This window comes from Anomalospiza imberbis, chromosome 28 (genome assembly GCF_031753505.1).
Source record: "Anomalospiza imberbis isolate Cuckoo-Finch-1a 21T00152 chromosome 28, ASM3175350v1, whole genome shotgun sequence".
NCBI lineage: Eukaryota > Metazoa > Chordata > Aves > Passeriformes > Viduidae > Anomalospiza > Anomalospiza imberbis.
This window is the reverse complement of record NC_089708.1, coordinates 342,837-352,159: the sequence shown is the minus strand read 5'-3', so window position 1 is coordinate 352,159 and position 9,323 is coordinate 342,837. Positions and strand designations below refer to the sequence as shown.

At 57.1% G+C, this 9,323-nt stretch overlaps 3 protein-coding genes across 5 annotated transcripts in view; 2 read left to right on the top strand and 1 right to left on the bottom strand.

The window, feature by feature from the left end:
* Positions 1 to 9,323, bottom strand: part of NKX6-3 (NK6 homeobox 3) — a 322,554-nt gene that overhangs the window by 130,724 nt on the left and 182,507 nt on the right. The window lies entirely within an intron of this gene.
* Positions 362 to 1,828, top strand: LOC137463297 (disintegrin and metalloproteinase domain-containing protein 18-like). Of its 2 annotated transcripts, XM_068174399.1 has the most exons (5): positions 362 to 606; positions 851 to 912; positions 1,050 to 1,128; positions 1,258 to 1,334; positions 1,454 to 1,828. In XM_068174399.1, exons 1-5 carry the CDS (start codon positions 502 to 504, stop codon positions 1,692 to 1,694), a joined length of 564 nt encoding a protein of 187 aa, XP_068030500.1. In that variant the 5' UTR covers positions 362 to 501; the 3' UTR covers positions 1,695 to 1,828. The 2 variants fall into 2 exon arrangements, with proteins under 2 accessions (XP_068030500.1, XP_068030499.1); XM_068174398.1 differs by lacking the exon at positions 362 to 606 and having other exon boundaries at positions 691 to 912; positions 1,454 to 1,709.
* LOC137463295 (disintegrin and metalloproteinase domain-containing protein 32-like) lies at positions 1,746 to 8,612 on the top strand. Of its 2 annotated transcripts, XM_068174394.1 has the most exons (14): positions 1,746 to 1,892; positions 2,170 to 2,241; positions 2,870 to 3,036; positions 3,444 to 3,525; positions 3,697 to 3,833; positions 4,438 to 4,624; positions 4,896 to 4,985; positions 5,293 to 5,491; positions 5,913 to 6,021; positions 6,309 to 6,492; positions 6,801 to 6,881; positions 6,961 to 7,078; positions 8,046 to 8,199; positions 8,405 to 8,612. In XM_068174394.1, exons 1-14 carry the CDS (start codon positions 1,878 to 1,880, stop codon positions 8,460 to 8,462), a joined length of 1,653 nt encoding a protein of 550 aa, XP_068030495.1. In that variant the 5' UTR covers positions 1,746 to 1,877; the 3' UTR covers positions 8,463 to 8,612. The 2 variants fall into 2 exon arrangements, with proteins under 2 accessions (XP_068030495.1, XP_068030496.1); XM_068174395.1 differs by lacking the exons at positions 6,801 to 6,881; positions 8,405 to 8,612 and adding an exon at positions 6,736 to 6,800 and having other exon boundaries at positions 8,046 to 8,143.

Sequence of the window (9,323 nt, the reverse complement as noted above, 5' to 3'; positions counted from 1 at the left end):
TCCCGGCGTGCACGTTGGAATAGCCGCAGTGCAGGGGGCAGGGACTGGTTTGAGAAGCGATCCCATGGACAGGAAATGGCTCCGGTTTTTGGTGTTGAATACTGAAGATGACTACTGACTTGCTTTTGTGAAGTGTACGGATACCTGTCCCGGGCAGGTCGGGAGCCATGTCCACCTCTGCAGCCGGACCCGCGCTGGTCTCTGGCCCAAGGGCTGTTCCCGACCCCTTTGTACAGACCCAATAAGCAATAAAGATGCCAGTTTTGTACAAGTCTCTGCCTTGGCCTCTGCTTTAAGGGGTGGAGCTGTTGCCGGTGGGGATGTTACCTGTGGGGCAGTTACTGGTGGGCTGTGGGGCCGTTACTGGTGGGGCCGTTACCGGCCGGCCATGAGGCCACTTTGTGCAATGCCACCACTGCTGCTCCTGCTGCTCCTGGAGCTGCTGCATGAGGCTGGGCAGGGTCCCCCAGAGCCCCCTGCCCTCCAGGACTGGGCTCAGCCATGGGGGTCTCTGTCCCCTGTGGGTGGGTGGGTTTGGTCCCAGATCACAATCCCACAGCAGCTGGGGGCCAGCACAAAAGGAGTGGCGGGGCTGAAGCAGGCACGGTGCTGGGGGGCTCTGGGGAGGCTGGGAGAAGGGAGGGGAAAGTGAGATTCAGCTGGAGTTGAGGGCTGGGGGAGTACAGATGTGGTGGCAGCTGTAACAATGGCACCACAGCAGAGCTGCCAGCACCATGATGGCTGCACCCATTCTGTGCTCCCCCTTTGCTGTTCACAGCAGGCCTTGGATCATGCTATTGCCAGCCCCTGTTCTCAATTCTCCCCTTCTCTGCTTTTCTGTATGCACAAGGAGGCAGTGTCCTACATCCTGAGGATTGAGGGGAGGCCGTACACCATCCACCTGCAGCAGCAGTGAGTTGGCCCTGACATTGCCCTCACTGACAGTGGCTGCCCTGCTCCCTGGTGGCTGCAGGACCTGCGAGAAGCTTGAGAAGCTCTGGGTAATGGCTGCTGTTGTAAGTACCTCACTTTGCGCCTCTCTCTTGCAGTGCCTTTTTATCGGATGATTTCCAGACTTATGTGTCCAGTGAGCAGGGATCTTTGCACTCTGATTCTGTCCACATTGAGGTAACCTGGCCTTGCTTTGGGCTGTTGGTTTGTCTCTGCCCACGCCAGCTGGTGCAGCTGTCTGGGTGGTGGGTAAGGGGATGGCCTGCCCAGCCATGGAAGGGGGTCCCTGTGTCTGTCATGTCCCAGGGAGGCTGCCACTACTGGGGCTACATCGATGGCTTCCCCAGCTCAGCAGTGACCCTCAACACCTGCTCAGGGCTCAGGTAAAACCCCAGCCCTGTCCCTGTGCTGCCCTCCCTGGCAGCCTGGCCTGGAGACAGCTGGTGCTGGGGCAGCTGTGCCGGTGCCTAGGAGCAGGTGGGCAGTGCTGGTGCCCTGGCAGGGGTTTGCTGCAGTTTGAGAACGTGAGCTACGGGATCCAGCCCCTGGGCTACTCCCCTGCGTCCCAGCACGTGCTGTACCGAATGAGTGAGGAGCAGATGGCAGAGGCCCCCCCAGCCCACAGCCCCCCCGAGGCAGGGCTGGGCAGGCTGGCGGCCTGGGAGATGTTGGACAAGGCCCCCGGGGATGACGAGGTGAGCGGTGCCTGTTCTCGCAGTGCTGCTGCTGTCCCTGTCCTGTGAGGAGGGGTCTGATTCTGCTGGAAGCTTTGTCCAGACACTTGGACACAAGCTTTGAAGAAGCACAGCCAACAGCAGCAGTGAGGCAACCAGAGAATGCAGAACCTGTACTTTGAAGCCCATTTTCTCTTTTAGCCCCTCTCGGCTGCTGGGCAATCTCCCAAATACCTCACAGTATATGTGGTTATGGACAAGGCTTTGGTAAGTCCACGCCAGCCACTTTTTCCTTGTCTTTGCCTGACTTCTGTGAGCATGGAAATGGTAACATTTCCCAGCTTTTACGTGGATTTGTTTTCCATTTTGAAAAGTTACTGAAAAGCTACGCGTACTGTGGATTTTGTAGGAAAGAAGGAACGTGAATTTGTAGCTCATGTCTCCATGGCTCGGTGTTGGGAATCATTTCAGTGTTCCAGCATTGACATGTTTCACCCTGGTATGCACCTTGTCTGTCCTTGTGTCCTCTTGGGTTGTTTTTCAGTACAACTATATGGGATCGGACCCAAATGCTGCGACACAGAACATAATCCAGGCCTTCAATTTAATCAACAATGTGAGTCCTTAAGTCTGGTTTGTACTGCAGTGAGATGGGGGATGAGGAGAATGTTGATGTTAGCAGTGGCCACCTCTTTTCTAGCCGCTTTTAGGTTTAGGAGGATGTTATGTAAAAAATCCCATATTTCCTGAGAAGGTTTTTCCTCTGGACATGTCAGTCTGCCACAAAAGAACATCTTTCCCTGTGTGATGACCATGTCTCGTGCAGATGCAGAGATAAACAGGCAGTTTACCTCAGGGCAGCCAAACCTCAGAGTGCATTTTGAGCACTCCTGGGTTGCTTCCCTCTCTGTGCAGCAGATCCCCGATCTCAATTAACCTGCTTTCTCTCAGGTGCTTGTAACCAACTTCCAATCCTGTTTTTTACTCCACTGATGGTCTTATGGTTCACTTGTGAAATGATAAGTTATTCCCAAAACCCCTAACAGTTATGAAGTGATTGGACTTTGGCTCAGGCCTCTTGCTATATCTCTTTATTCTTTGGGTGTGTTCATTCTTTTTGGCTACAGATGTCATTGAGGCACTGACAGCAGCAATTTACTTTTCCCCCATGTTTACTGTGTGCAGAGTGGTGACTGCATGAAGGGAAGGTGTGATAGCAAATGTTTCCTCTCTTATACTTCCAGATGTTTAATCCCCTTAATGTCACCATCGTGCTGTCCTCCCTGGAGCTGTGGGCAGAGGGGGATAAAATATCGACAGCAGGGGACACAGATGACATTCTACAGCGATTTATACAGTGGAAACAGTTGTCTCTGGAGCCACAGGCACACAGCATTGCTTCCCTCTTAGGGTAAGATAAAGGTTCATTAGTGTTAAAGGTTCTGTGGTAGCCATCAGTCAAACCAATGCAAGTTGAAACTTTGACAAATGCTTTTTTAAAAATCTGTATTTCCTCAATCCTTGATATTCTTCAAGTATTTCTTCCAAGACATTCCTCCTAGTGATGCAGCAGCTGCAATGGTGCCGTCCATCCCTTGCCACCCACGCAGGCTGAGGAGTTGGGAATTGTGGCAGCCCCCAGTCCCTGCCCAGCACCAGGCACCAGCCTCGCACCATGCAGACCCTGCCCCAGCTCCCCTGGGGACAGCAAACAGTCTGAGGCACCAAGGGGACTTGGGCTGTACAGAGCCAGCATCCCCCAGTGACCACAGCGAGAGGGGGTCCCTGGGACCAGCAGTGACCCCACCTCTGTTCCAGGTACAGGGACCAAGGAGCACTCGTGGGCGCAGCGGCTCCAGGAGAGACGTGTCAGAGAGATGCTGCCACCACGGTGGCCCTGGTATGGTCCCACCTGTCCTCTGCCTGTCCCTCACCAGCCCACACCGCTGTGAACTCGGCCGTGGGCAGCAGGAACAGGGGTGGATGGAGTACGTGGGAGGATCTGTGTCCCGAGCAGGGATCTCTGCAAGGAGCGCTCAGCTCTGGCAGCTCACCTCTCTCCTCCCTCCAGTACCGTGGGAATGTGACACTGGAGTCCTTCTCCGTCCTCCTGGCGCAGGTGCTGGGCCGCAGCCTGGGCATGAGCTCCGACAGCTCCCGCGGCTGCAGCTGCCCCGGGCGCGTCTGCACCATGAGCCCCGAGGCGCTGTGAGTTTGCCCGAGGGGCTGCGGGGCTGGGGCACGTGAGCTGGGGGACAGGGGTGGCTGCACGGTGTCCCCTTGTCAGAGGTGTCCTCTGCCACTGCCATTCCACTGCAAAAAGTACAACAAATTAGAATCACAGACTCATGGAATCAGTCAGGCTGGAAAAGGCCTCCTGGACCGTGGAGTCCAACCTTTGACCAGTCGCCACCTTGTTGCGTGGACCAGAGCACTGAGTACTGTCAGTCATTTCTTGAGCACCTCCAGCAGTGGGAACTCCACCACCTCCTTGGGCAGCAATTCCAATGCCTGACCACCGTTTCAGTGAAGAAATACCTGCTTTTTTTCCTCTAAGAAGAAAAAAAGAATTAATTAAATAGCAATTTAGTGCTTAATTTGACAAAAGAGACCTTTGCTCTCTAAAATGAAGGTACTTCAGAATGTTTTTCAATCTGTTAATAATGAGCTGTAGATCAGGTGAATTAATAGACCCCTGGGGCCATCGTACCCTGTGCCAGTGTCTGGGCGAGCCCTTGACTTGCCCCGACCTTCGGGGAGAGAGAGGAGCGGTGAATGTGGAACATAAAAGCTGGTAATTGCTTTATTTTAGACATTTCAGTGGGGCGAAAGCCTTCAGCAACTGCAGCATCAGGGACTTCGAGACCTTCCTGAAGCAGGGCAGAGGCGCGTGTCTCTTCGGCAGCCCCCGGCTGAGCCGCCTGTCCCGCCGGAGCGGCGCCGTCTGCGGCAACCGCGTGGTGGAGGCGGGCGAGCAGTGCGACTGCGGCACAGCCCAGGTGGGGCCGGGGCGACCGCGGCCAAACCCCTGCCTTTGTGCTCCGAGTGCGTGTGCAGTAACCAGCCCTTGAGACCGGGAGCCCCACTGCAGCGGGGAGCAGCCCAGGGAGGGTCGTGTTGGGTTGGAGATTGTTTCTGGGTGGCGCCGATCTGGTGGCAGCTTTGCCCGTTTGTTCTGCTGGATGTTGCCCAAGTAATACGGGGAGAGGAGGAGGAGAAGCTCGGGGGTACAATAAAATAAAATAACGTGGGTTTGCCATATATCCCCAGGAATGCCTGAAGGACAAGTGTTGCACTAAAATGTGTAAACTGAAGCCAAAAGCAAGATGTGCCTCTGGATTATGTTGTAGAAATTGTCAGGTAAGGGACATTTTTATAATTATCACAGAATCATTATTTATTTTTGGACAAATGGTATGTTCCCATGCTGACGGATAGAGCCAAACTTCCTGCTGTGCAATGGGAAAGGTTCCTGGGGTTGGGTTTCCCAGCTCAGCTCTTGGGAACCCCTGGGGGGAATATTACCGGAGACTGTCCCAAGCAGTGTCACACACGTGTCGCACCTGAGCGCCTCAAGGGGAAGGGACCCTGTGGCCATGGTCAGAAGGGGCTGTGTGGGCTCAGGCTGGCAGGCAAGGGAGGCTGCAGAGCTCCTCCTGCTCCCCAGTTCAAGTGGAGGAACTCGCCGTGCCGCCCGGCCGCCGATGCCCAGTGTGACCTGCCCGAGTTCTGCAGCGGCTCCTCGGCCTCCTGCCCGCCCGACGTGTACGTGCAGGATGGGCACGAGTGCGGGCGTGGCACTGGCTACTGCTACCAGGGACGCTGCCAGTCCTCGGACCTGCACTGCAAGCGGCTCTATGGGAGAGGTAACAGGCTGTGCCGGTGGCACTGGCACTGCTCAGGGGCAGGGGTGGCCACAGCATCACGGTCGCACATCTTGTACCTGTACTCTTCAATGCACCAAGCTCGGGTGAGAGTGGGGCACCTGGAGAGAAGGCACAGCTCTAGGAAAGCATTTCAAGCTCTGGTTTGGCTCTGGTTAACGGAGTCCCCCAGTGCTTCACGGATAACAATGGAAAGAACAAAAAGCAAATTATTTTCTGTGGGCAAACTCAATCAGAGAACTTCCCCATTTGCTACTCCCCTGCTGATTTCTGAGGTTCAGGATTGCTGGGGGTTTGGGCAGGGATAGGTATGTTTTCTCTAATTAAATAATGAAAAATGAAGTTATTAGATACCATAATATGTTCCTTTTAATGGTAGCAAATAGTATTGCTAAACGTGTAGATTCAAAGAACGCTCCCAAGGTGTGTTACGAGGAGATCAACGGCCAGCAGGACAGGTTCGGGCACTGCGGGTTCCAGACCGGCCACAAGTACCGGCGCTGTGCTTGGAGGTACGGTGGGGAGGGGACACTGGCTCTGCTAAAATGCATGTTTAATGGGATTGGGCAGTCAAGAGGAGTGTCAAGACTCCAGTTTATGGGGAGATTTGTGAAGCAATAAATACTTCTCTGTATGTTCTCCTTTATATAGTGTCTCTCCTTATGTCCTCCCTGGACCTCCCAGTCCTGCTGACGTTTTCTCAGCAGACTGTGCTGTTTAATGTTCCGGCGTTCATCAGGCAGGATCCGTGTGTGTCTGTGTATGTTTGATACGCATCCTGTGCAAATTGGCTTTCCAGGGATCTCAGGTGTGGGAAGTTAATCTGCACGTACCCATCCTACAAGCCCTTCTCATCACCCGCCGCTGCCGTGATGTATGCCCGGGTGCGGCAGCATTTGTGTGTGTCTCTGAACTACCTGAATGTATCCATATGGCTGGATCCGCTTCTGGTTCCTCCAGGGACAAAGTGTGGCTCTGGCAGGGTAAGGAAATATTCTGTAATCATCTGAAATGGCAAATAGAAACTGTGAATATTAACAAGATCATAGAAACACTTGTTCCTTGCAGCAGTGTGCTCGATATTTAAAAACACTGTAAAAACTTGCAAACATTGCATTAAAGGTTTGGTGGGGTGTGAGCACTAAAATGACCTGGCTTCAGGGCAGAACTGTGGCTTATCTTTTTATTTTTTAAATAGTGTGTTTTCATTTCCCTTGGGGCCACAGCCTGATGTGCTGAGCGCTGTATGGGTGAGGCAGTGCTGGGCTGGAGCTGCCACGGTTTTTCCCAGGTGTGTATAAACAACACATGCCACCCACTCTCGGTGCTGGGACAGAACTGTGACAGCAAAGCAAACTGCCACGGCCATGGCGTGAGTCCCACGGGTGCTGGGCTGGGGGGGCAGGCTGTACGAGTCCACTGCACACCTGTACCCCTGCCTGGCCTTGCAGGTGTGCAACAACAAGGGCAACTGCCACTGCCACCCGGGCTGGCAGCCCCCCGACTGCCGGAGGAGGGGGTCACGCTTGGGGGGCAGCAGGGACAGTGAACTGCAGCTGACAGAGGGAGGTGAGTGGGGCAGCCGTGGGGATGGCATGGGCAGGGCTGGCAGTGCCAGGCAGGGCTGGCAGTGCCTGAATCTGGCTGGGCCGGCAGTGCCCGTGCCAGGCAGGTCTGGCAGTGCCTGAATCTGGCTGGGCCGGCAGTGCCCGTGCCAGGCAGGTCTGGCAGTGCCTGTGTCAGGCAGGGCTGGCAGTGCCCATTCCCGGCTGGGTTGGCAGTGCCCATTCCAGGCAGGGCCAGCAGTCCCTGTTCCCGGCTGGGTTGGCAGTGCCCGTGCCCGGCCGGGCTGGCAGTGCCCGTTCCCGGCTGGGTTGGCAGTCCCTGTGCCCGGCTGGGTTGGCAGTGCCCATTCCAGGCAGGGCCGGCAGTGCCTGTGCCTGGCTGGGTTGGCAGTGCCCATTCCAGGCAGGGCCGGCAGTGCCCGTGCCCAGCTGGGTTGGCAGTGCCCATTCCAGGCAGGGCCGGCAGTGCCCGTGCCCAGCTGGGTTGGCAGTGCCCATTCCAGGCAGGGCCGGCAGTGCCCGTGCCCGGCCAGGCTGGCAGTGCCCGTGCCCAGCTGGGTTGGCAGTGCCTGTGCCCGGCTGGGTTGGCAGTGCCCATTCCAGGCAGGGCCGGCAGTGCCCGTGCCCAGCTGGGTTGGCAGTGCCTGTGCCCGGCTGGGTTGGCAGTGCCCATTCCAGGCAGGGCCGGCAGTGCCTGTGCCCGGCTGGGTTGGCAGTGCCCATTCCAGGCAGGGCCGGCAGTGCCTGTGCCCGGCTGGGTTGGCAGTGCCCATTCCAGGCAGGGCCGGCAGTGCCTGTGCCCGGCTGGGTTGGCAGTGCCCATTCCAGGCAGGGCCGGCAGTGCCCGTGCCCAGCTGGGTTGGCAGTGCCTGTGCCCGGCTGGGTTGGCAGTGCCCATTCTAGGCAGGCTGGCAGTGCCTGTGCCAGGCAGGCTGGCAGTGCCCGTGCCCAGCTGGGCTGTCTCCCGCCAGGCCTGCAGCGAGCACTGGAGGATGACGAGATGGCCTGGCTGGTTCTGGGCTCCAGCCTCGTTCTGCTCGTGCTCGCGGTGGCCCTGGGGCTTGGCCTGTGGCGGCAGCAGGTGCTGGGCCAGCGCCGCGGGGAGCAGCCGCCGGGCACCCAGGGGTGAGTGGGGCCCCACACTGCGGGGTGCCTGGGGGGAGGAGGGCGTGCGAGTGGGCTCAGGGGATCCCTGGAGAGGGGAGGGAGGGGGATAAGGTGATTCCCATGGGGACATGAGGACACTGCCCAGCCTGAGGTGGTCCTTGGGCAGAGGTGACTCAGGCTGAGGCACTCCCTGAGCCAGGTCAGGGCCAAGGCCGCACTGTAGGTCCCCCACAGCACCAGCCGGGGCACGGACAGGGAGCTGGAGCCAGACCTGGAGCTAAATCTGGAGCCAGACCCAGAGCTGACCCCGGAGCTGCAGACAGACCTAGAGCTAGAGCCAGAGCTGGAGATGAAGACAGACACAGACCCAACACCAGAGCTGGCACTGGGGCAGCACCACGGGCACTAATTAAAGGTGTTGGGCAAAGCTGGTGTCATGGCCAGTGCCCCATGGTTTTATGCTTATTTAGTTTATGGTTTATGTTTTTTGTCAGAGTTAACCCTGCTCTCGGGGCCTAGGGGCCACAGCTGCTGAGATTGTCCCCTTTTCTCTGTGGCCACATGGTGGTGGTTGGGATTTGCCCATCTGTGAGGGCTGTGAAGCTGCCTGATGCTGGGGACTGTTCAGTGGGGCTGGCTCAGGTGCTGTGGCTGCCTCTGAAGTGCACCTCTCCTGTGTGACTGTGGATGTGTGTGGCTCATGGCCCCTCTCCTCAGAGCTGGGCACCAGAGAAGGCCACTGCCTCGTGTAGTGCCTGCGGTGCTGACTGTGAGGGTGTCACCTCTGTTTTGTTTGTGAAGTGTATGTTTCCTGCAGTGCTCTTGGACCTGCACCCCACAGGGATGTCAGTCCAGCTGTTTGTGCCCCTGGGCTTGGACCTGCACCCCACAGGGATGCCAGTCCTGCTGTGGTACCCTGGCCCTTCCCTTCCCACACATTCACAGTGCCTCCAGCCCCAGCCCCTGTCTGCATAGGCAGCACTCTCAGGGCTGATTTTCCCCCAGAAAGCTGCTGTTTGGGAAGGCCCTGCTCAGAGCATCCTGCTGACCCCACTGGCAGCCCCAGTGACCCCAGCACCATGGGGAAAGCAGCAGCATCCACTGTGTTTGTGCATCTCTGGCCAGGTGCCTGTATCAACCAC

Coding starts and splice junctions, on each gene's coding strand:
- LOC137463297 (XM_068174398.1), top strand. CDS start 707: ATGGCACCACAGCAGAGCTGCCAGCACCATGATGGCTGCACCCATTCT. Junction 913..1,049: donor ACCATCCACCTGCAGCAGCA/GTGAGTTGGCCC, acceptor TCTCTCTTGCAG/TGCCTTTTTATCGGATGATT. Junction 1,129..1,257: donor CTGATTCTGTCCACATTGAG/GTAACCTGGCCT, acceptor GTCATGTCCCAG/GGAGGCTGCCACTACTGGGG.
- LOC137463295 (XM_068174394.1), top strand. Junction 3,526..3,696: donor CTGCCACCACGGTGGCCCTG/GTATGGTCCCAC, acceptor TCCTCCCTCCAG/TACCGTGGGAATGTGACACT. Junction 8,200..8,404: donor CAGCCGCCGGGCACCCAGGG/GTGAGTGGGGCC, acceptor GCCGCACTGTAG/GTCCCCCACAGCACCAGCCG.